We start from the raw sequence: 26429 nt of genomic DNA, 5'->3' as shown, positions 1-26429 counted from the left end.
ACTGTTAGGCTGCAATCCTATGCACGCTTACTGGGAGTAGTCCCATGGAACGCAATAGGTCTTACTCCTGAGTGGAAATCAACAGGGTTGCACTGTTAGGCTGCCATCCTATGCACGCTTACTGGGAGTAGTCCCATGGAACGCAAGAGGCCTTACTCCTGAGTGGACATCAACAGGGTTGCACTGTTAGGCTGCAATCCTATGCACGCTTACTGGGAGTAGTCCCATGGAACACAATAGGTCTTACTCCTGAGTGGAAATCAACAGGGTTGTACTGTTAGGCTGCCATCCTATGCACGCTTACTGGGAGTAGTCCCATGGAACGCAAGAGGCCTTACTCCTGAGTGGAAATCAACAGGGTTGCACTGTTAGGCTGCCATCCTATGCACGCGTACTGGGAGTAGTCCCATGGAAGGCAAGAGGCTTTACTCCTGAGTGGACATCAACAGGGTTGCACTGTTAGGCTGCCATCCTATACATGCTTACTGGGAGTAGTCCCATGGAACACAATAGGTCTTACTCCTGAGTGGACATCAACAGGGTTGCACTGTTAGGCTGCCATCCTATGCACGCTTCCTGGGAGTAGTCCCATGGAACGCAAGAGGCCTTACTCCTGAGTGGACATCAACAGGGTTGCACTGTTAGGCTGCCATCCTATGCACTCTTACTGGGAGTAGTCCCATGGAATGCAATAGGTCTTACTCCTGAGCGGACATCAACAGGGTTGCACTGTTAGGCTGCCATCCTATGCACGCTTCCTGGGAGTAGTCCCATGGAACGCAAGAGGCCTTACTCCTGAGTGGACATCAACAGGGTTGCACTGTTAGGCTGCAATCCTATGCACGCTTACTGGGAGTAGTCCCATGGAACACAATAGGTCTTACTCCTGAGTGGAAATCAACAGGGTTGCACTGTTAGGCTGCCATCCTATGCACGCTTCCTGGGAGTCGTCCCATGGAACGCACGAGGCCTTACTCTGAGTGGACATCAACAGGGTTGCACCCTCAGGCTGCCATCCTATGCACGCTTACTTGGAGTCGTCCCATGGAACGCACGAGGCCTTACTCTGAGTGGGCATGCCTACAATTGCACTACGCCCCAACGCGGGCTGCGCGCCGGTCTCCCGGCGGAAAGGCTCCCAGCGTTTCGAACGACGCCGCTGCGCGCCCATGCCCAACCACGTGCCGCCGTAGCACTTCGCCACCCCCGTGAGGGAACGCGGGCCCCGTGCTCCCTTACGCCGCTCTGGCTGAGAAAGTCCCGCCGGGCCGGGCCACTGGAGCCAGCCGGACGCACTTGCACCACGTGACACATGCGCGCGCTGGATGTATCGCGAGAACCCCCCCCCCCAACTTTCCCTCCGTGCACGAGTTGCATCCGCCGGTCCCCGAGTATCGAGATCTCGCGATAGCGGCTTTCCTCCCTCTGAAATCTCGCGCGAGGGGCATCTCCCTCTTCCTCCTGAAGCCAGCAAGATGGTAAGGGAAGGGGGCGCGGCGCGGCGCGGCGCGGCGCCTGTGGAGGGAGCCTAGTTCACTGATTCCACCGGCGGGCGGTGGTCACACGGCCTTCCGGGCGTCTGCTCCTCCCCGGCCCGCTTGTCGACGGGCGCCTGAAGGGGAGCGCTTCGGCTTCGTCCCGCGCGGGGAGCCTCCCCGCAGCCGTCGGCATGAGGAGGGATTTCGTGCGCAGGAGGGAGAGGGTTCTTTTTTAGAAGTGGGAGATTTCTTAAGTCAACAGATAGTGTGGTGAGGCCCCGTGTGGGCAACTCATGGCCCTCCGGATGTTTTGGACTACAACTCCCATCGTCCCTCACCATTGGCTATGCTGGCTAGGGCTGAAGGGAGTCGCAGACCAACTACACGTGGAGGGCAACCAAGCTGCCCCCCCCCCCGAGTATTGCAGACCGGGTTCCATCTGATCCCAGCTCAAGCGTGAATGGGGGGCGGGGAGACCCAGCTTATGGCAACCAACTGTAATGGCTTCACGAGGGCGTTAGGTAAATGCCTGGAGGAGGCTATCAATGGCTGCTGCTCTCCCACATTTTTATGAATGACTTGGAGGAGGAGGTGCAGGGAATGCTGATCAAATTTGCAGATGACACAAAATTGGGAGGGATAGCTAATACCTTGGAAGACAGAAACAAAATTCAAAGTGATCTGGATAGACTGGAGCGCTGGGCAGAAAACAACAGAATGGCATTTAATAGGGACAAATGCCAAGTTCTGCACCTAGGAAAAAGAAATCAAATGCACAGTTACAAGATGGGGGATACGTGGCTCAACCACACGACAAGCGAGAAGGATCTTGGAATTGTTGTTGATCACAAGCTGAATATGAGCCAACAATGTGATGTGGCTGCAAAAAAGGCCAATGCTATTTTGGGCTGCATTCATAGAAGCATCGCTTCCAAATCCCGGGAAGTACTAGTTCCCCTCTACTCAGCACTGGTTAGGCCTCATCTGGAGTACTGTGTCCAGTTCTGGGCACCACACTTTAAGAAGGATACAGACAAACTGGAGAGGGTTCAGAGGAGGGCAACAAAGATGATCGGGGACTGGAAACAAAGCCCTATGAAGAGAGACTGAAAGAACTGGGCATGTTTAGCCTTGAGGAAGCCCACAAGCAGGGCATGAAAAAGAAGGCAGGAGCACTTGCCTGTTGCTTACAATCCAGCAGCTATTACTCTTTGGGGATATCCTGCTTCCGATTTGGAAGTTCTCTTTAGCTGTAATGGTTAGTCGCTGGTAATAAATCCATTCTTCATGAACTTGTCTAAATCTTCTGGGCGTTTTTAAGTTGCCTAAGCTATCTTGTGGTGGATTCCATAAGTTAGGCATTGTATGGAATAGCATTTTGCCCTTGTCCAGCCCCTATTTCTGATCTGTTTCATTGGGTGACCCCACGTTGCCCTATTGTGATAGGAGGAGGAACATCTCTCTCTGCTGCAGTCATAATTTGTCAGCCTTTGTTCTCCCCTCTTCCCATCTCTCTTCCTAAATCAAAAAGTGCCAAATACTTTTTTTTCATAGGGAAGGTGCTCTAGCCCTGTGATTGTTTTGGTTGCCCTTTTCTAGCCCTCCTTCAGAGCACTTGCTCTGCTTTCTTCAGGGGTGGGCAGAAGTTAGATTGGGGTCTACTGGCAGATCTCTGAGCGATTTGCAGTAAAGCAACAAGGGCGGACAACTCCCAGTTGTCTTACAATAGCAACAAGCAAGAAGAGCCCCCCCCCCCCTTAGATTGCTGAAAAAGAATACACGGGGGGGGGGGAGAACCAGGAATAGTTTCTGAGCACGGAGATGTAGCTGGTGGGGAAAGAACTGCACTGGGTACGCAGGGGAAGGGGTCTGGAGCATGTTTACTAGGAACCAAAAAATCCTGTAGCTCTCTAGACAGTGTCTAGTGGCCATAGGATTGCTCCCCTAGGTGCACACCTAAAATATGTCTGAAATAGCACAGTGGACTTGCTTATTATGTATTTATTTATATCCTGCTCTTCCTCCAAAGAGATCAAGCTGGTGAACGTGGTTCTCCCCCACCTCAAATTTATCCTCGTAACAATCCTGTGAAGTAGGTTGAGAGAGAGCGTAACTGGCCCAGGGTCACCCAGTGAGCTTCATGACTGACTGGAGCCTCCCTTATTGCAGAATACCTTATCTACAGAAGCATTCCCCCCAATTCAGAGTCTCTTCTCTTTCATTGCCTTTGGAATTTTGAACTTGAAACTAGTTTGTGTTAAGACAGGTTTTAGTGTGCCTTATCCCTCCAGCTCAGTGTGTCAAATTGGGGAGACCTGGGTTCAAATCCTACACAGCCATGAACCTCACAAGGTTACTTGGGCCAGTCATACTCTCTCAGCCTAACCTACCTCCCAGGGTTGTTGTGAGGATTAAAGGGATGGTGGAGAACAATGTACACCATCTGAAGGCGGGATAAAAACATAATACTTAAGAGCCATTTGAACTTAAAACAGTTAAAAACGCAACAAAGAAATGCCAACATGAGTATAAAAGGGAACGCTTAGGCTTCATACTGAGTCTCTAGTCCATAAACAACAAATTGAGGTGGGGGGATCCCACTGTGTATTCAAAGCATTTGTTGACTTCTGAAACCTCATGCTGTTGCTGAGCTCATTTCACCAAGCTGTGATGGTCACGTACCTGCTTAACATCTTCTTCTTCTTAAGCCTTCAAGACTGAGAAAGACAAGGAAACTGCGAGGTCATGTCAGCCACGGCCATGGCCGTATTGGTATGTATAGAGGGCAGCCTGTTTGCAGGATTCTTTCAGTTTGATCTGTTGCTGCTTCATGGTGTCATGAATCTTTTGTTTTGGCTATCAGATGACTTAAACCACCAGAGGAACTAGTTTTGCTAGTGGTGCCTGTAACTTCCAGGTTTATGGTTTCCACCCCTTTTATTGCTTTTAAACTCCTGTGTGTAGTTGCACAGTAGCAAAGCATACAGTGTAGTGTTTCAGGCTGCCTTTCCATAATGGCTACCACTGTGCTTGTGAGGGCCAGCCTGAAGAGCCCAGAATAAACACAAGCCAAGTGGAAGTGGCCCTGCTCTAAGGGCCACACTGTTTCCCTCAGTCAAGGTTTCTCATTCATCTGGGCATGAAATTCTTCAGGAAAAAAGTAACTAAACAATTTTAAGAAGAGTTTTTAGCATCACTTCTTGAGAGAACTTTTATAAAATTATGGTTGGTTATTGTACAGAAGCAGCAGATGTGAATAACAAACATTGCAGAGTACAGGATTGCTTCCCAAAGTGTCTTGCTCCACTGCTTAGGTAAAATGGGTGTGGCAGGCTGGGCCCCCAAATTTACAGAAACTTCCTAAGTGCTGCCTTGGTAACAAGATCATACTTGTGTACCTCACACTCTCTGGGCTAGTTAGAGCCGGGTGCAGCATGAATGACAGCATGTAACTTTGCATGAAAACACACGCACACACCCCTCCTGCCCTGGCTGGCACTTTGGAAGTGATGTATAATCTAGCACTCATGCCCAATTTGGATTGCACTGTTAGTTCTGAGTAATCTATGCTTTAAAATAAATGGCAGAGGTTTTTGTAATAGTATTTTGTTTCTCTTAGGTAAACATAGAAAACATCCTGGAGGACGTGGTAATGCTGGGGGCATGCACCACCACAGAATTAACTTTGACAAATAGTAAGCTTGCCCTCTTTGTTTCTGAACATCCCTTTATTTCTTTATTGCAATGACTTACTGGGTTAATAAGAATTAACTTTTTTTAGTAATGACTTTCTTAAAGGCATGCAGCCATAGGAACAGATATTGAATCTTATTTAAGGAAAGTAAGCATGTAATTTAGTGGTGGGCAGTGCCAACTCAGGGCAGTGGTGGAAAGCTTGAACTTTTATTTCTTATGCCTTTCTTAGCAAGGTCCTACTGAAGTCAGTGAGATTTCAAGTCTGTAAAGTATATTTAGGGCACAATCCTATGCATGTTTAGAGAGGAAAAGGTCCTACAACACCCAGCATCCCCAGCCAGCATGGCTGTTTGGGGAATGCTGGGAGTTGTAGGCCTTTTTTCTATCTAAACATGCATAGGATTGTGACCTTAGTTTATCTGAATATAGGAATTATTTCTCCACGATATGTTGAGAGAACAGTTTTCTCAGTTCTGATGCTTTTTAATAAATTACTTTCTTGAATGCAATACCAGTGATGAGGGGCAGATTTTTTTCTGGAATGGAAAAAAATTCACCACCACATTTCCCTGAGAAAAAAAAATCCATTTCTAAAAGTGGATTGTTTCATAACAATGGAAACAGTAATTGCTTAGTTTTTGAGTTGTAATTAACTCCTTTTTCAGGTCACTTATCCCTAGGAACAGTGCCTTTTTTCCTTAAAACGTAAACATTGTATAGAAGTGTATATTATTGAGGTTATGTCTTAAAATATTTAGAAGCATTCGTATAAAATCACATCCAAGTAAAGCTTTAAATTTGTTTGAATATAAAATTTAAACCGTATTAAATGCATTTTTAAACAGCGCATTGGGGAAGTTTTCCAGAAAAAACAGATGTTGGTTTTTCCAGGAAACCTTCATCACTAATAGCATTGAATGGGCCATTTCTTTTGTGTATTAGCCCACTTTGTTCTTATGCCAGGGTGGGGAACCTTTTTCCTATGAAATGCCATAGACCCACTAGAAAAGTCAATTAGGGTCCACAACTGATCGTGGGTGGACTTTGCAGCACTGCATTATCCACCCCAGTTCCAAGGGCTTCAGGTACACTACAGTATCATAAAAAGTGACTGAACTATATTAGTAAGACCAAATCTTTTATACTCTATATTTCAAATGTACTCTGAAATATAGAACGTTACTAATCTATCCAGTCCATGGTATTCTTCTATACAGTTTTTTATTAGCCTTTAATCTGTTAACGTAATTGAGAGTTTGACATGAGAATGAAGCTGCAGAATTTGAAATGACTGAGGCTAAAGTCACATCTAGATACTACCAGTTGTCATAGTGTGCTATAGTGCTTGGAGAGTAACAACTGACTACTGTTCTCCTAATAGAACAATCAGCCACCAGATTAGTAACAGAAGGAAGTCAGGTTGAGAAAAACAATTTACATGTCTCGTATAGTGCTTTTCTTGTGTTTTCAAAGCACTTTGCAGGAACTATCTCATTGATATTTAGTGTTCTTATTCTGTATTGAACAATAGTGGCTTGTCTGAGGCCACAGTGAGTTCCTGGCTGAGCTGATGTTTGAATTAGGAATATCTATTTTGTAGTTCATGTGCTTAACCACTGTGCTGTGCCAGACTTTTTTGACTGTACACCCTAGAAACGGTCAAGGCTCAGGATTTGCAAAAGAGTGAGTCATGGACTCTTGAAGGTGCGTGGCACTCATATATTGGAAAAGTAATCATGCCACAATTATTTATACTGGATGTTTTCTTTCTAGCCATCCTGGTTATTTTGGAAAGGTTGGTATGAGACATTACCATCTGAAGAAGAACCAGCACTTTTGCCCTACAGTGAATCTAGATAAGCTCTGGACACTTGTTAGTGAGCAGACAAGGCTCAAGTATGCCAAACATCCAGCTGGGTTAGCGCCCGTTATTGATGTTGTACGCTCGGTAAGTGTCGTTTTAAGTTTTGTCATGTGGACCAAACTCTTTTGATCATGCAGGTGTACACGCATATATTGCTTTTATACGTGTTTCCTGATATTCTAAGATCTAGGTCTGCACAAACAAACCTGGTCTTAGATTTTGCTATTCAGTTGTTAACTTGAGGCTGAAGCCTCCAAGCCCAAGAGAAATGCTATATTTCTTTTGAGTCCAATCTCCATAATATTTCACTGTTTGTGTTATGATGGTGCTTTATAGCATCAGCACTTATATAGTCACCCAATTAATTTTTTAGGTGGATGAGATGTAAACATTAAACGAGACTAGCGCAGTATCATAACATGTGTCATTGTTATGGTGTGCTGTGTTTCTCGGAGAGAAATTCCAGATATGATTGACCGTGATCTCTAGTTTTGTACCACAGTCAACTTGTATCAGTGACATTGGTTAGCTCATGAGGGCATTTTCTGGAACATTTGTGAGAACTCTTAATATTATTGAAGATATGTGAAACTGCTGGAGTCAGTGGATCGGGATGTTACCCATTCCTTAACATCAGAATACTACGTAAATTGATTTTCTTAAAGCCCTTGTAGTCAGTACACATTGGGATTCTTTTACTGGGAAACTGCAACACTACAGTGACAACATGACTCGGTTCACAGAACATGCCAGGCTCACTGTGGGTTTTTTTAAACTCTCAATGAGCCGCAGCATGTGGGGCACCATTTTGAATATGCAACCCCTAATGGAGTTGTGGTGTGTCGTCCGAAACCAGCCACTGGGGGTTATGTGAGGTTTGTTCAACATGGTTGTTCGCATGTCATGTGAACTGGGCCAATGTGAAAAACATTTGACATTGCTCTTTCGGAGTATACTGAAAATATGGTCTTCCTTCATTGTATGCCTGCCGACTGGACTGTGCAAAAAAAAAATGGTGTATACAAATGGACAATCTGTTTTTCTGCCTCATATATATATTCAGACTATTTTGTTGGTATTTCACTGAGACATGGTATGGAACAGCTTTTTAATGTAGTTTGCTTTTCTGTGTCAGCTACATGTAGGTAATAGGCCCATCTTCCCAAAATTTCTATCAGCTAGAATGCAAAGCTAAAAAAAATTGGGTCGAATGCTCATGCGCTTTGTGAAAACTGTGAAGTAGTATACATATATTTTAAACTGCGCATGTGATACTACATTGCAGAGTTATTTTCCAGGTTTTTTCCCTTGTAGATTGTACAAATTAATGGTTAGGGCTAATGCTGCTGCTCTAGTTCTACGGATTATCTTCCCCATCTGGCATAAGTTGTTACTTATGGCACTTTGCAAAGAATTGTCTGTAAATTTTAATTGAATTACTAGTGGTGGTTGCAAGGGACTGAGTGTGTATGTATTACCCTTGAGCTTGCTTCTGAGTCTGTTCTAAATTTTTGCTATCATTTCAGGGTTATTATAAAGTCCTGGGTAAGGGGAAACTGCCCAAACAGCCTGTAATTGTGAAAGCAAAATTCTTCAGCAGAAAAGCAGAAGAGAAAATAAAAGAAGTTGGTGGAGCCTGTGTGCTAGTGGCATAAGGACTTCTCTGTATACTGGGTTTTAAATAAATGGTTATTTCAGATGTCTGTGGGTCTCATTTTAATAAACTAGTGAGGAAGATCGCAAATTCCACTGTTGCTAGCGCGCTCACAAGAAGTAAATATCTCCACGGCCTAACATTCCACATAACCACAGCTGTGTATGCTATTGCAACAAGCATATGCAGAAATGGTATTGGATTGGGGGGGGGGGGGGGTTGCTTCCTGGGACCATGGGCCAGTGATTACCCTACACCTCAGAAGAAAGGAGGTTGGGCTACCCTTACTCTTGCTTCTCCGTCTTTTCTGTAGGTGCACTGCCAAAGCTGCCTACATTGCCATGGGCAGGTCCTTGTCTTACACCACCTACATAGAGACAGTTAGGCCATGCTCATCTGACAGCTGTATCCCCACTGCTACAGCAACTGAGCTGCAACTAATAACCCCCCCTTCTCCACTCACCTCTGCCAGCCTCCCTGGTGCCAGGCAATCAAGGATGCCTCATCTGCACATTTCTTGGCCCAAAACCTGATTAGGACAGCCCACGAAGCTGGCTAGAGGCCACAGTCTGATGTTGAGCCCCCACATGTGTATGCAGACTATGCATCTGCTCCTTTAATTTAAAAACAAACAAACACAAAGACTCAGGTTCAAGTGTGTGAGCTGTGCCTGTGAAATCTTAGAAGTAGATGGAGAGGGGATATGCAGCATTTCCCAGGAGCACGGTGTTCTGCCAACTCCTTGCCATTGCCCTGTTCTCGCCAGCCACAATGCCCACTTCGGCTTTTTCTATCAGTGCTATAAATAAGCTGGAAACATAGGAAGTTTATTTCACACGGTCATAACAGTGGTGTGTTACCCTGAAATTTAAGGGTGGATCTGAATTGGCCCTATCATTGTGAACAGATTTCAGCATATGCACATTAAAAACACATACTCTGGCTTTCCCAGTCATGAGTGCAAGCCGTTACGATTCCTGCAACATTTTAATAAGTACACAGTGTTTCATGAAGATAAAAGGGTTATTTGTACGGTTTATGCAAAATTCACCAAGGGTATCTACTGGAAAGCCCCTTAAAAATGAATGGGAGATGCTTTAGACCATACCTCTACCTGTCCTACATTCCTTCCAATTAAGCATGTACAACTGTATGGCATGGACTGTGCCCCATGTTTCGTTCTTTGGTACAGGAGTTAAAACAACTGGTTGACCTCTCCTTCCCCACAACAACGTATTTAGAAAGTTGGGAATGGATACAAAGTTCTTAATAGCCCTATTCAGGTATTTTTAATATGGGTAAAATACACGTCAAGAGGGAGACCCAGGACAAGCATGCTAGCTCAACTCCCTTTTGGCATTTCAATGTTCAGAGTTGCATGGATAGAGTCACTGCAGACTGTACATGGAAGCATTTGATTACTTCACAGGAAAAGTTGAAAGTTTGATCATTTTCAGCACTACACATTCCTCCATTTGTTCAGCAAGAGGATAAGTTGCTGCTTTGCTTCTGGGTTGTTCAGAAACACTTATAAAACTGTGTTTTTCCTACTGCATATTTGGACCATCATGACTAGATCAGCCTTCAAAGTATCACTTTTACAACCTGTCTTGATCAAGGAAAAGGCCATGAATATCGCATGCAAGTTTCTTCATTACCTTGTAACACAAAATTAAAAATTTCAAAACTCATAGGAAAAGTTAAATATAAAACAAATTAATACAACAGTGCAATTGAGCTCTAAAATTACTGTCATCTCTTATTAGTGTTATAACAAAACGGAGTTGTTTTTAGGGAAATGCAAGATGACCAACTGGACACAGAAGTTGGTAAATTCTTGAATTTCTCAGTAGAAAGGTTTACTGCTGCTCTAACAGTGCAGTTTGGACTTGTACCAAAATGGGAGGGAAGAGAGACAATACCATGTAAGTGTTATCTCTACATTCAAGTCTTGGAGGGCAAACTGAGCATTTTCATTTGAAAATGTTTTCATAAAACACAGTATTTTCCCTGCTTGACCTGAAAAACAGTATCAAAAGGATTCCTGTTTCAGAAACCTCTGAAATGTTGACACTGCTAACCCATACTATCAGAGGAGTGCGAAAATATCAAATACTCAAGTAGATTTCAACAGAAAAGGCACAAAACACAAAGCAGGACATGCCTGTGTTATCTGTCACAAGGGACCACGGAATATTTGTGCAATATGGAAAAGCTGTATAATGTCTTAAGGGCACTGGTCTCATGCAAAACTCTGTAGATGGAAAAAGTTACAGGAGACAAGCAGCAGGAAGCAGCTGAGAACAATTCTACAGTTGGTGCATTCTACCTCCAACTTTGCAGAGCAGTAAAGTGATTGCTGCTGTCCCTGCAGGTGCAGCTGTCTTCAGTTGTATGAATAAGAGACTGATAAAATAGAGGGACATACAAAGAAACTTGACTAAGCAAGAAACTAAGGTACTGTAGGTTTACTGTGGGTATTGAAACATGTGACTAACTCCTTCCTTGCTTAATATAAAAGCAATAACACATGAAAAGAAGCCCAAAGTAGTTGGCAAAGGTTAATATATTGTCTGGTGAAGGCAGGAATGGCTTTTCTGCTCTTAAGGTGCAACAGAAAGGCCGATCAATGACTGGCTGGCCCTACAGCACTTCCTGCCAATTGTGCCCTTATGATGATAAATATTCAACAATTTGTTATATTTCTATAATTAGCCTGTCTTCATCATCACTGCTGCTTGTGTTATCATATTCCACATGAGTTTGTTTGTTCATCATTTCCAAGCTTTGTTTTTTGTAAGATATGGATTGTGTTCCAGGACTCTGAAAAGCAGAGGGTTTTTCAAAAGCAGGAAATCTCGGTTTGACAATCTTTTCTTGGCTATTATCTGGTTTCATAGAGTGGTTGTTCTTGTCTGTATATCTAAAGTGACCAGGAGAGCTGTTTGTCTCCTGCACATGCATTGAGCCAGGTAAATAATTACTTGAAATTGATACCTCAGTAAGTAGCCTTGATTTGAGCAAAACAGGATATGGAGTTTGGAAGGTGGAGGTGAGCTGCTCTTTTAAAGATGAATACAAATCCTCATCTGTAGATTGTTCTCTTTCTGTGATGTGGACAGATGGCTCTAAGATAGCATCCTTTTGATACTTTGATTCTACATTATTGCAGTCTGCTTTTGACCCTACAAAAATAGGACTAGTAACCTGAGAACCCACAAGGTTACTTGGATGGCTCTTGTTTGCATCTTTGAATTCAAAGTTACAAGTCCCAGAGGAAGGCCAACAATGATCAGAATTAATACCTTGCTGTGGCTCTTTTTGCAGTATTCCTAAGGAGCAATCATCTAGGTTGCTGGCTTTTTGCAGTGAAGTCTTACTGACCAATGGGCAGGAATATGTTGCTGTTGGTTCATCTGGAATTGTAGCAATTCTCTGAAGAGAGACACCGACACCTGAGTGCTCATTAGTAGATCTGGAAACATCCTACACGAGATGAAGAAATTATCAGTTTACTGAATGCTATAATACCTTTAGATCCAAAGCAGCTGAATGGAAATTAAATAGTGTCTTGACTATGTCTGTGATTATCACTTCCAGAATTCTACTAGAGGCCCATTCTCAAAGCTGTTTTCTCACTGCAATGTGGCAGGCACATCATAGTGAAAAAGGCCATCACACAACTTGTTCTCGTGAACAGGACCCACATACATCTTTGGAGACACATACACACAAACACAAGGTCAGATTCCATATGGATGGCTGCAGTGCCTGTCAAAATTCATTGTGCAGTAACAAAATATTTATTGGTCATTGGCTGTATGTATCTTCACCACCACAAACATCACTATTTCTGTATTTCCTTTCTTGTCATAACAGAAAAAGAAATGTAAGAAAGCAAAGTGGCCCTCTCCCTTGTTGCTGCCTTCCGAGCTACCCTTGGAGGAGGCACTCGGAGGAGGACTTTAGATGCTGAACGTAGCATACAGGTAGGTTCATTTTGGGAGAGGCGTGTCATCAGGTATTGCGGTCCCAAGCCATGTAGGGCTTTATAGGTGAAAACCAGCACCCTGAATTGAGCTCGGAAGCATATAGGCAGCCAGTCCAAGCGGGCCGAAGTGAGTCTTATAATACTCCAGGTGAATGACTGGCTATGAAGGTGGTGCCGATGAGAGATATTTGGATTCTGGGACCATGGGCTATACATCCTGGAAGATGGACGGTTGGCAAGGGAAGGGTTGCACCTCACAAAGGCTGGGAAGAATCTGTTTGGCCACAGCATGAACTTCATCAGAAGGGCTTTAAACTGAATCCTACGGGGAAGGGAGATGTAAAGTTGGGGGTAACAATGGATGAAGGCTCATGCACCGCAATGGAGAGAACAGTTTTAATAGCACCCAATAATAGTATTCACAAACATGTAGGAAGAAAGCCAGACTATGAAGCACATGGTCTTCTATGTCTATATACTAATGCCCAGAGTATGGGAAACAAACAAAATGAACTTGAACTCTTAACACAGGAGGGAAATTATGACTTGATAGGTGTAACTGACCCCTTCATGGATCACTGCCTTGTTGTGGCGAAGGGGCTTGCGTAACTCAGTGAAGCCATAAGCTATGCTGTGCAGGGCCACCCAAGATGGACAGGTCATGGCAGAGAGTTCTGACAAAATGTGGTCCACTGGAGAAGGAAATGGCAACCCACTCCAGTATCCTTGCCAAGAAAACCCCATGGAACGTATCACAAGGCTAAAAGAGATGACGCCGGAAGATGAGCCCCTCAGGTCGGAATGTATCCAATATACTACTGGGGAAGAGCAGAGGGAATTTCCAAGTAGCACCAGAAAGAGTGAAGCGGCTGGGCCAAAGCCGAAAGGACACTCAGCTGTGGATGTGTCTGGTGGTGAAAAGAAAATCCGATGCTGTAAAGAACAATATTGTTTAGGAACCTGGAATGTCAGATCAATGAATCAAGGTAAGCTGGAGGTAGTCAAACATGAGATGGCAAGATTGAATATCGACATCTTGGGAATCAGTGAACTAAAATGGACAACCATGGGCGAATTTAATTCAGGTGAACATCATATCTACTACTGTGGGCAAGAATCCTGTAGAAAAAATGGAGTAGCACTCATAGTCAACAAAAGGGAGGGAAAAGCAGTACTGGGGTACAATCTCAAAAACGATAGAATGATCTAAGTACGAATCCAAGGCAAACCATTCAACATCACAGTAATTCAAGTCTATGCCCCAACCACTGAGGCCGAAGAAGCTGAGGTTGATCGGTTCTATGAAGACCTACAACACCTTCTAGAACTAACACCAAAAAAAGATGTCCTCTTCATCATAGGGAATTGGAATGCTAATGTAGGAAGTCCAGAAATCACCGGGATAACAGGCAAGCATGGCCTTGGTGTACAAAATGAAGCAGGACAAAGGCTAATAGAGTTTTGCCAAGAGAACACACTGATCATAGCAAACACTCATCTCCAAAAGCACAAAAGGCGACTACACATGGACATCACCAGATGGTCAATATCGAAATCAGATTGATTATGTCCTTTGCAGCCAAAGATGGAGAAGCTCCATACAGTCAGTCAAAACAAGACCTGGAGCTGACTGTGGCTCAGATCATGAGCTGCTTCTTGCAAAATTTCGGCTTAAATTGAAGAACGCAGGGAAAACCACTAAACCATTCAGGTATGACCTAAATCATATCCCTGATGAATATACAGTGGAGGTGAGGAATAGATTTCAGGGATTAGACCTGATAGACAGAGTGCCTGAGGAACTATGGACGGAGGTCCGTAACACTGTTCAGGAGGCAGCAACTCAGTCCATGCCAAAGAAAAAGAAATGCAAGAAAGCCAAGTGGCTGTCTGATGAGGCTTTACAAGTAGCTCACGAAAGAAGGGAAGCGAACAGCAAGGGAGAAAGGGGAAGATATATCCAACTGAATGCAGAGTTCCAGAGAATAGCAAGGAGAGACAAGAAGGCCTTCTTAAATGAACAATGCAAAGAAATCGAGGAAAACAACAGAATGGGAAAGACTAGAGATCTCTTCAAGAAAATTGGAGATCTCAAGGGAACGTTTTGTGCAAAGACGGGCATGATAAAGGACAAAGAAGGCAGGGACCTAACAGAAGCAGATGAGATTAAGAAGAGGTGGAAAGAATACACAGAAGAACTATACAGGAAAGATCTGAATGTCCCTGATAGCCATGATAGTGCGGTCACTGAACTTGAGCCGGACATCCTAGACAGTGAAGTCAAGTGGGCCTTAGGAAGCATTACTAACAACAAAGCTAGTGGAGATGACAGTATTCCAGCTGAGCTATTTAAAATCCTAAAAGATGATGCTGTTAAAGTGCTGCACTCAATATGCCAACAAATTTGGAACACTCAACAATGGCCACAAGACTGGAAAAGGTCAGTTTACATTCCAGTTCCAAAGAAGGGCAACGCCGAAGAGTGTTCAAACTACCATACAATTGCGCTCATTTCACATGCCAGCAAGGTGATGCTCAAAATCCTACAAGCTAGGCTTCAGCAGTATGCGAACCAAGAACTACTGCAAGTACAAGCTGGGTTTCGAAGAGGCAGAGGAACTAGAGATTAAATCGCCAACATTCGCTGGGTCATGGAGAAAGCAAGAGAATTCCAGAAAAAGTCTATTTCTGCTTCATTGACTACGCTAAAGCCTTTGATTGTGTGGATCACAACAAACTGTGGCAAATTCTTAAAGAGATGGGAGTACCAGACCACCTTACCTGTCTCCTGAGAAACCTGTACAAGGGTCAAGAAGCAACAGTAAGAACCAGACATGGAACAACCGATTGGTTCAAATTTGGGAAAGGAGTACGACAAGGCTGCATATTGTCGCCCTGCTTATTTAACCTATATGCAGAGTGCATCACGAGAAATGCTGGGTTGGATGAATCACAGGTCGGATTGCTGGGAGATTTATCAACAACCTCAGATACACGGATACCACCCTAATGGCAGAAAGTGAAGAGGATCTATAGAGCCTCTTGTTGAGGGTGAAAGAAGAGAGTGCAAAGCTGGTTTGAAACTCAACATTAAAAAAACGAAGATCATGGCATCTGGCCCCATCACTTCCTGGCATATAGAAGGGGAAGAAATGGAAGCAGTGACAGATTTTATTTTCTTGGGCTCCAAGATCACCACAGACGGTAACTGTAGCCATGAAATTAAAAGACGCTTGCTCCTTGGGAGGAAAGCTATGGCAAACCTAGACAGCATAGTAAGAAGCAGAGACATCACCTTGCCGACAAAGGTCCGTCTAATCAAAGCTATGGTTTTCCCAGTAGTAATGTATGGCTGTGAGAGCTGGACTATAAGGAAGGCTGAGCGTCGAAGAATTGATGCTTTCGAACTGTGGTGCTGGAGAAGACTCTTACGAGTCCCCTGGACTGCAAGGAGGTCAAATCACTCAATCCTAAAGGAAATCAACCCTGAGTGCTCATTGGAAGGACAGATACTGAAGCTGAAGCTCAAATATTTTGGCCACCTAATGCGAAAACTCACTGGAAAAGACCCTGATGCTGGGAAAGACTGAAGGCAAAAGGAGAAGGGGACGGCAGAGGATGAGATGGCTAGACAGCATCACTGATGCAATGAATATGGACTTGAGCACGCTCCGGGAGAGAGCGCAGGACAGGAAGGCCTGGCGTGCTATGGTCCATGGGGTCACGAAGAGTCGGACACGACTGAACAACTGAACAACAACAACATAACAGCAAGCAAAAATAATTTGTCTTTCAAGAAGTTGCCAAATAATAACTTATTTTAAAGCCTGCATTTTCTGGATATGCTATAGGCAGTATCCAATTGTATCATTCCACTAGTGCAATTGTCATTGCAGCAGTGGAAGCTAGGTTCCAAACTATATGCAAGAGGAGAATCCAACTAAAGTTAGGTTTGCACAAGCTTGGTTGTGCACTACACATGAACAACCGGTTCTGCAACTGGTTGTGCATTACACTTGCACAACCCATTGTGCAACCAGTTTCACAAACAGCTGCGCAAGCATAATGTGCAAATGCTTGCACAATAGAAAGATCTGGCTGAGCTCTGCTAGTGCTATTTGAGATGGCAGAATGACCCCAGTGGATACTGCCCTATGTCTTATAATAATTCTGAACAGACTGATGGCACACACTTTCACACACTAATTAGGCTGTTCCCCACCCCTGATCCATGATGCTGTCAGGACTTAACTCTATCCCATTGTACATGGGTTATGATCCATCCAGCCCAGTTACTCCTGAATGTGCCCTACGCTGACTCTTTCTGAACCTCATAGCAGATCTGCAAAGGTCACCAGCTGCTTATGACTCTGCTTGCTATAGCATGGGACTCTAGATCTGCCTTCTACTTGTGCCTGAATCTCATCCTTCCAACCTCTTCCTGCCACAATCCTGCTCCACCTTCTGCAAATACTCTCTTAGTTATCCACAAGACCTCCAACAGCCAGCTTGCTCCTTTCACCTTTCATGATTTTATTCATTTGTTACTCCCCTACTGATGTGAATATCCTCTTGGTGGTGGTGGTGGGTTTTTTTACAGATATTGCAACTGTTCATTGGGGATTAGTTAATCATCTACATAACCATTCAGAGAATCATTTTGTCCTCAAGTTACTCTAGTTATCAGGAGATGAAATTGCTATTCCTGAGATTCCTATACTTCTTACTTCATTCATCTGATTCTTTTTCACAGGGGAGGTTGCTTTATCAGTTGTGGCATAAGATGTCTCCTGCTGTCCATTTTGGTCATTTCCTGTTTGGGAAGAAAAAAATTAACATAAACATGGTTAGCTAGACTACACATGCAGTGATTTTCTTTCCCCAGCTTTTATCAGAATTGGGCAAACATCATGGGCTGTCCTGCTTAGATCTGATTTCATATTCATAATGCATTTGAGAAGTTATATTTTACAGGCCGCTGTTTATTTTTTGCTTATTTTGTTGCATTATATTATTTAGATGTCCTATCCTATCCCCAAGGCATGTGTTAAAATGTATTATCATATTAAACAGTCCTGTGTTGCAGGCTAGGATAAACATCATGACTGCTTAAGGGTACTCACTGAGCTTCATGGCTGAGCAAGATGTTTTTCATGTTCAAATCCAACACTATTATTTGCATCTCACTGATATTTAACTGTAAATAACGTCACTCTGGATTCTTTGTGAAGTGGCTATACATTGACTGAAATGGTTTCTTTATCCAAAAGAAAATGACAGGGGGTCATTTCTTCTATGTCTTGAGTAATGGGACTCCTTTTCAAAACCGTTCTCAAAAAATGAGCTGGTGGCTGGGGGGAGGAACAATATGGAACTAATAACCTGAAGATTCAGGGTGCTTCCAGACAGAGGGCTCCTAGAACTACTGATCAAAAAGCATTGTGCAGTTACTCTGTCCCTCCCCTTGAGGAGGGAGTGATGCCATCAGCCCTCAAGGAGGCAGTGATAAGACCACTCTTAAAGAAGCCGTCCTTGGATGGATGGATGGATGGATGGATGGATGGATGGATGGATGGATTTATTTATTTATTTATTTATTGCATTTATACCCCGCCTTTCTCCCTCTCGCAAGGAACTCAAGGCGGCTTACATTATCCTCCTCCTCACCGTTGTATCCTCACAACAACAACCCTGTGAGGTAGGTTGGGCTGAGAGTCTGTGACTGGCCCAAAGTCACCCAGTGAGCTTCCATGGCCAAGTGGGGACTAGAACCCGGATCTCCCGGCTCCCAGTCCGTCACTCTCACCACTACACTACACTGGCTTGGGATCCCCAAGTTCTGAATAACTTTCGCCCAGTCTCAGATCTGCCATTTTGGGGCAAGGTGATTGAACAGGTGGTGGCGATGCAGTTGAAGGCACACTTGGGAGAAACCGATTATCTAGACCCATTTCAGTCGGGCTTCAGGCCTGGGCATGGGACAGAAACGGCCTTGGTCGCCTTGGTGGATGATATGAGGAGGGCTCTGGATAGGGGTGAATGCTCCTTCCTTGTTCTCCTCGACCTCTCAGCAGCTTTTGATACTGTTGACCACAATATCCTCCTGGACTGCCTGGAGAGGTTGGGCATTGGAGACACTGTATTGCGGTGGTTCCGGTCCTTCCTCTCCGGCAGGTACCAGAGGGTAGCACTGGGAGAGGAGGTTTCGGACCCATGGCCGCTCACTTGTGGGGGGCCACAGGGTTCCATCCTCTCCCCGATGCTATTTAACATCTATGTGAAGCCACTGGGGGCTATCATCAGGAGGTTTGGGGTGCGGTGTCATCAATATGCAGATGACACGCAGCTCTACCTCTCGTTCAAATCTTCACCAAGGTTGGCCGTAGAATCCCTGTCCAAATGTCTGGAGACAGTGAGTGGCTGGATGGGGAGGAATAAGCTGAAGCTGAACCGTGACAAGACAGAGGTACTTTTGGTGGGAGACAAGAGGAGGCTGGAGGATATTGACCTGGTGGTGAATGGCGTATGGCTACCCTTGGAACACCAGATCCGCAGCCTGGGGGTCATTTTGGACTCCCAGCTGTCCACGGAGGCTCAGGTGTCAGCTGTGAGTCGGACAGCGCTGTATCAACTCCATCTGATACGGCGGTTGCGCCTCTTCCTTTCCGACCATCTGCTCCCATCGGTAGTACATGCCCTAGTCTCCTCTCGTTTAGACTACTGTAATGCGCTCTACATGGGGTTACCCTTGAAGATGGTTCGGAAGCTGCAGCTGGTACAGAACACGGCAGCTCACCTGATTAAAGGCAGCTGCCGGCAAGATCACATCACTCCAGTGCTGAAGGAGTTGCACTGGTTACCAGTTGTTTTCCAGGCCAAATTCAAGGTGTTGGTTTTGACCTTTAAAACCCTATATGGTTCCAGCCCAGCCTATCTTAAGGAGCACCTCCAGCAACACCAGACAGGCCGCTTAACAAGATCAGCCTTGGATGGCCTTCTCTCTGTCCCATCAGCCAGGACAGCTGGACTGGTGGGTACGAGGGACAGGGCCTTTTCTGTGGTAGCCCCCACTCTCTGGAACTCCCTCCCTAGGGAACTCCGCCATGCCCCCTCTTTAATGAGCTTCCCCCGTGCATTAAAAACATGGTTGTTCAGGCAGGCATTTGGGGTGGGTTAGAGTATTTTAGAAAATGTTTTTACTGTAGAATTTTATTGTTTTAAACTGTTTTATTATATACTTTGTACATCGCCCAGAGTGTCTGGGTGACCAGCCAGATGGGCGATTAATAAATTTAATAAATGAAATAAATTAATTAACAGATTTTTTGTGGCAAGAAAAAAGATGGAAGAAGCGGTGGGAGGGTTACAAATGGAAGATGAAATTATCTGGACCCCTCATAAAATTCTGTGAAGACAGAGCTATTGCGCAATAAAAGCCTCATCTGGAAGCACCACCAGCAACTCTGCAACTACTATTCATCAATATGGCAAATGGGCCCTGAAAAGGCAGCAACCCAACTGGCTCTCTCAAATCTTAAAGAGAACTTTGATACCAGCCCATTCATTGCACAGCCATATATATTGCTAGAGTAACCACATCTTGAGGCTAGTATGTCTGATATAGGAGCACAAAAATGGTGAGAAGGAGGTGGAAGTGGGGAAACTATCCATTATTAGTACCATGGAGATGGAAACATCTTCTATTCGGGGGGGGGGGGGGAGTCCAGTGCTGTCGGATCTGGCACGGTGCTTGATGACAAATGGGGTGAAATTAGAGAAGAAAAATGGAAAGTCCAGAAGGAGTAGGAAACAGAAGAAAAGTAACCAGGGAACATATTACTGCATTTATTAATAACCTTTTCATAATACTGTGGTGGTACAATATGAACAAGTGGCCAAAAAAAAAAAAAATTCCTAATACACAGGCACCTCAGATTTATTGTCTATTTTCCCACCCATTCATGGGAGCTCAAAGCACTTTAATTAAAATACATAAAACCATAATACTGAGTGAATAATAAGGCTATCTAAATTATCAAAAGGCAAAATTAAAGGGTGCTGTAGAAATACTATGCTGGCTTCTCTCCTATAGCAATATAAACGCTAGGCCTGGGAGAACTCCATCCCAGGAAAAACAGCTCATACTCATTAATGTACCAGTTTCTAGTTCATGTCTCCAAGGAAACCGGTACCAAGGAGTTAAGCTAAGATTATTAAGAAGATCTGGAAGAGAGGAGAGAGTGTGCTGAAAAAGAAACTGACCCAAGTCTGTCTCTACCTTAATTCAAATACAGACAATATATATTTGGGGAGGGCGGTGGGGTGGCTGGGACACACAAAAGCCCACTAGCACCATGTGTGGCCCATGGAGCCTTGAGAATCAAAGTATTTCTGTGCTATATAAAGGCACCCGTGCCATAGTCATTCATTCATTCATTCATTCATTCATTCATCCATTCATTATATTTCTATACCACCCCATAGCCATATGGGTGGTTCACAAAAATTAAAAACCATTCAAATACATAATAAAAAGTACAAAAACTACTCATGTAAGGACATAAAACAGATAGCATACAAAACAAGAACATATATCTAAAACGACTTAAAATAATCAAGCCAGAGACAATCCAAGACCTGATCAAAAAGACTTGGTATATGCTGCCAAATGTCTGAGAGAAGATAGTCTTGTTATCTGTTACTTAGAGATATAAAAGCCCAAGAAACACTGGAGATTTTTTTCCAGTGCCTTTTTTGTGTTTTTCTGGGAAAAAAGGATTATGAAATGAGTCTTAGCCCCCCCTTTTTTCCCCTCAGCTTTTTTTTAAAAAACGAGTGCTTTCTGAGTCTGCTTGACACTGTAGAGTAGACTAAGTTCAGAATACATAATAACTGTCTTTGTTTTACTATAATGTTGATGATTTCTTCTGTTTTCAATTTTATTTTTGGCTCCTTCTCCTAAAAATGAAGAGATGCTAGATTCCTTAGGGCTCAGCTTGTAGTTCCCTTTGTTACAAAACTTGTATAAAGTAAATTCAGCTAGTAAATTCACAATTATTGTCTGAATAAACTTTACTTTTAAATTTCATCAAATTTACTTGCCTGTTCCTTTGACATAGTGTAATGCTAATACATATGCTGATTGTTGACTACTTAAAGGACAAGGACAAGAATTAGCATCCTCTGCAACTTCTACCTGCATCCAGAAGGGTTTGGAAATGCTCTACCAATGTGCTCGATATAAGAATGTAAGCAGAGCCATGCTGGCTCAGAGGAAGGGTCCATCTCATCCAATATTCTGTTCACTCAGTGGCCAACCAACTGTCAATGGGAAACCCACAAACAAGACATGAATGCAACAGCAACCCTCCCACCCGTGTTCCCCAGCAACTGGTGTACACAGGCATACTGCCTCTAATACTGGAGGTAGCATTTAGCCATCAGGACTAGTAGCCATTGATAGCCTTATCCTCCATGAATTTGTCCAACCCGCTTTTAAAGCCATCCAAATTGGTGGCCATCACTACATCCTGTGGTAGCAAATTCCATAGTTTAACTATGTGCTGTGTGTGATGAAGCACTTCCTTTTATCTGCCTTGAATCTCCCAGCACTCAGCTTCATAGGATGACCCCGGGTTCTAGTATTTTGAGAAAGGGAGAAAAATGTCTCCCTATCCACTTTCTTCACACCATGCATAATTTTGTACACCTCTGTCATGTCTCCCCTTACTCGCCTCTTCTCCAAGATAAACAATCCCAGCTGTTGTAACCTTCCCTCAGCTCTACAATATCCTGTTTTAGGTGTGGTGACCACGACTATACACAGTATTCTAAGTGTGGTTGCACAATAGATTTGTATAAGGTCAGTACAATATTGGCAGTTTTATTCTCAATTTCTTTCCCAATTATGCCTAATATGGAGTTTGCCTTTTTTACAGCAGCCACACACTGGGTTGACATTTTCACTGAGCTGTCCACCACAACCCCAAGATCTCCTTCTTGCTCAGTCACCAATAGCTCAGATCCCATCAGCTTATATTTGAAACTGGGATTTTTTGCCCCAGTGTGCATCACTTTACACTTGCCTACACTGAACTGCATTTGCCATTTGGATGCCCATTCTCCCAGTTTGGAGAGATCCCTTTAGAGTTCCTCACAATCCCTTTTGTTTTAACCACCCTAAATAATTTGGTGTCATTGGCAAACCTGGCCACTTCACAGCTCATTCCTAATTCCAGATCATTTATGAATAAGTTGAAAAGCACTGGTCCCAATATAGATCCCTGTGGGCCCCCACTATTTACTTCCCTCCATTAGGGAAATTTACCATTTATTCCTACTCTTTGCTTTGTGTTCTTTAACCAGTTACTGATCCATAAGAGGACCTCTCCATGACATTCCATGACTGCTAAGTTTGCTCAGGAGTCTTTGGTGAGGGGTTTTGTCAAAAGCCTTTTGGAAGTCCAAGTAAACAACATCTACTGGATCACCCCTGTCTACATGTTTACTGACACTCTCAAAGAACTCTAAAAGGTTAGTGAGACAGGACTTAACTTTACTGAAGCCGTGCTGATTTTTTCAGCAGGGCTTGTCCTTCTATATGCTTACTAATTTTACTTTTAATAATGCTTTCAACCAATTCACTCGGGACAGACGTTAAGCTAACTGGCCTGTAATTTCCCAGATCCCCCCTGGATCCCTTTTTTAAAATTGTTGTTACACTGGGCATCTTCCAGTCCTCTGGTACAGAGGCAGATCTTAGGGACATGTTGCATATTTTGGTTAGAAGATCAGCAATTTCATATCTGGGTTCTTTAAGAACTCTAGGGTGGATACCATCTGGGCCCGGTGATTTGTTTACTTTTAATTTATCAAGTTAGAGAAATTTGAGAACTTCATCTTTTGTCACCACTATCTGCCTCAGTTCCTCAGACACCCATCCTGAAAACATCAGTTCAAGCACAGGTATCTGTTCTAAATCTTCTGCAGTGAAGACACATGAGAAGAATTTATTCAGCTTCTCTGCAATCTCCTTGTTCTCCTTTAGTACTTCTTCAACTCCATTGTCATCCAGTGGTCCAGCTGCTCCCTAGCTGGTTTCCTGCTTCTGATATATTTAAATAATTCTTTATTGCTGGCCTTGATGTTGCTAGCAATATGCTCTTCAAAATGCTTGTTTACATCTCTTGTTGTGTGCTTGCATCTCCTTTTGCAAGCTGGTACTGCCTTTTGTTTTCCTCATTTCAGCAAGACTTCCATTTTCTGAAGGAAGCCTTCTTTTCTCCTTCCTTGACACTGCTCATTAACAATGCCAGTGACCTCTTAGACTTAGTGCTACCTTTCCTAACCTGTGGTATACACTTTAAATGAGCTTCTATAATAGTGGTTTTGAATAACCTCCAAGCACTTGGAAGGGATTTAACCCTCTTGACTCAACTTCCTTTTCACCAAAGACTCCTGAGCAGTCATGGGATAAGAGGAGAGGTCCTTTTATGGATCTTGGATTTGTGAGGACAGCTCAGAACACTGACCCAGCATGCAGCTGCTGTGAAAAAGACAAATTCTATGTTGGGGATGGGGATTATTAGGAGAGGAATTGAAAATAAAATTGCCAATATCCTAATGCCTTTATATAAACCGATGGTGCAATCACAGTTGGAATACAATGTACTGTTCTGGTCACCACACCTCAAAAAGGTTGCTGTAGAATGTGCAGAAAACGGTAATTATTGTAGAAAGGTGAAGAAAAGGGCAACATTATCAAGGGGATAGAGCGACTCTTTTAATGAGGAAAGGTTACAATGTTTGCAGCTTTTTAGCTTATTGCATTTTGGGAGCGATCCTATGGAAATCAATGGTTGCCTCCAAACCTGGGGGTGACTGCCTATCCACTGCAGGGTGAGAGGAGTGGTGAGGAGCACATCTCCTCCACACTCCTGCCACCCTGCTTTCATGGCTAGACAGCCGATTTCAGCTGTCTAGCCACAGGACCTCAAAGCATGGGTGGGGAGGCCGGATAACACATAGGAAGTGTCGTACTGGCACTTCCAACCTCCCTGGCCCTGCCCACCCCCAGGAACGCCCTGTTTCCCCCACTCCACGCTGCTCTTCCAAGCACGGGGCCAATCCGTGCTGCCTATGAGGCGGCGCGGGAGGGGGTGGAGGTCGGTTCTCCGAGAACCGACCAATCCTATGGCCATCTAGCCACTGATTAGCAGCCAGAAGATTGCGCCCTTAGTTGACTGAATTTATTTCTGAAGTCACATGGAAATGCTATTCTAGGTTTGCTGGCAATTATAAATAGAAAATGAAACACTTAGTTAAATTTGGGTTTCATTAAAAACACAGGGTGTGATCAATGGTTGGCACATGAAAGCCTCAATGACTTAAATCAATAGGATATAAAAGTGTCTAGATCATAGGCCATATTTATGGTAATTAAAGAAGTTATATTTGAACAATGTGCACTGTTTGGTTAATATTTACTTGCAATCATTTCTGGCCAATTTAACATCTTAGGTGAATTATAGTAAATTAGTTCAAAGAAGCCATTGTAAACATACTTCCATGTGCAGAAAAGGGCAACCAAAATGATCACAGGATTGGAACTCCCCTATGAAGAAAGACTATAACATATGAGGCTGCTTAGCTTAGAAAAAGGGTGAGTAAAGAGAGATATGATAGAGGTGTAAAAGAATTATGCATGGTGTGGAGAAAGTAAATAGCGAGACATATTTCTTCCCTTATAATACTAGAACCTGGGGTTATCCCATGAAGCTGAACTGTGGGAGATTCAAGACAGATAAAAGGAAATACTTCTTCACATCATGCATAGTTAAACTATGGAATGTGCAGCCACATATGATACCACAGCCTGGACAGGTTTGAAAAGGGATCAAACAAATAATGGGGGGATAATCAATGGCTCAATCATGATGGCTTTACGTTACCTGTAGTATGCCTTTGAATCCCTGTTGCTGAATACATCCTACCTCTCATATTCCCCAGCAACTGGTATACAGATCCTGAGTACCAGTTGCTGGAAGGGGAGAGAGCAGGGGAGCGCTCTTGCTTCTTGGTGGTAAGTCCCAGAGATTTTGGTGGAACCTGTTTCCAAATCAGTGTGCTATGGATCGCACCCTGAAACCACCATCATGAGGCCAGCTCAGCCAGTGCAGTGTAGTGGCTGGACTAGGGCTGGGGAGACTATGAACTCTCTGGGCGACCGTGGGTTGTGTGATGATGAAATGGGTCGGGGGAGACTGAATGTTGCCTTGTGCTCCTTGGAGGAAAGGTGGGATATAAATGTAATTAATTGATTGATTGATTAATTAATTAATTAATAACCTGCACTACCATTTACACACAAGAACAATCCCTGACCTCCCTTGTGTCTACTCTTGGCAAGAAGAAAAATACGTTTTTACCTTCCTTTTCCACAAGCAGTTCTTGTGCAATATATTATATATACTTCTGCCTTTGTTTCCTGTTTGTCTGTGAACTTAAATAGTAATTGAATTGGGAAGAAATATGTCTAGATTCTGAGAATGTAAGAGCTCCCACAAAACTGCATAGGAAGCATTACTACGAGGCATTTTTGCTAATCTCTCCTTTCACAGATACTTGGCACATACTCCAAAATCTAGGGAGCATATAGTACTAACATTCCTCCAGTGATCAAATCCCTTTATTATTTGTATGAATCCACCCTCAGAAATGGGTTATAAAATTAGATAAGCTACTGAT

General features: G+C 43.7%; 2 protein-coding genes and 1 non-coding gene across 4 annotated transcripts in view; 2 read left to right on the top strand and 1 right to left on the bottom strand.

Moving 5' to 3' along the window:
* The first annotated feature begins 1452 nt into the window (after positions 1 to 1452).
* Positions 1453 to 8779, top strand: LOC146348912 (large ribosomal subunit protein uL15-like). The gene is made up of 5 exons (XM_084854299.1): positions 1453 to 1478; positions 4187 to 4250; positions 5098 to 5173; positions 6948 to 7122; positions 8565 to 8779. Exons 1-5 carry the CDS (start codon positions 1476 to 1478, stop codon positions 8691 to 8693), a joined length of 447 nt encoding a protein of 148 aa, XP_084710425.1. The 5' UTR covers positions 1453 to 1475; the 3' UTR covers positions 8694 to 8779.
* LOC146348913 (small nucleolar RNA SNORA3/SNORA45 family) lies at positions 6465 to 6584 on the top strand. The gene has a single exon (XR_014791642.1). It is a non-coding gene; the product is annotated as a small nucleolar RNA SNORA3/SNORA45 family (small nucleolar RNA).
* Positions 8780 to 9505: 726 nt separating the features above from the next.
* Positions 9506 to 26429, bottom strand: part of ZNF831 (zinc finger protein 831) — a 127905-nt gene continuing 110981 nt past the window's right edge. For both annotated transcript variants that reach the window (XM_084854294.1, XM_084854296.1), the window contains 2 exons: positions 17411 to 17496; positions 9506 to 12178 (listed from right to left, as the gene is read on the bottom strand). In XM_084854294.1, coding sequence (XP_084710420.1) covers positions 11390 to 12178; positions 17411 to 17496 — 875 coding nt within the window. In that variant the 3' untranslated portion in view covers positions 9506 to 11389. The remainder of the gene's footprint in view (positions 12179 to 17410; positions 17497 to 26429) is intronic.

The sequence above is a fragment of the Heloderma suspectum genome, chromosome 4 (genome assembly GCF_057233095.1).
Source record: "Heloderma suspectum isolate Gila_16-S chromosome 4, 16-S_ref, whole genome shotgun sequence".
NCBI classification, from domain to species: domain Eukaryota; kingdom Metazoa; phylum Chordata; class Lepidosauria; order Squamata; family Helodermatidae; genus Heloderma; species Heloderma suspectum.
Note: the sequence above shows the minus strand (reverse complement) of the source record. Positions and strands in the feature narration are given on the sequence as shown.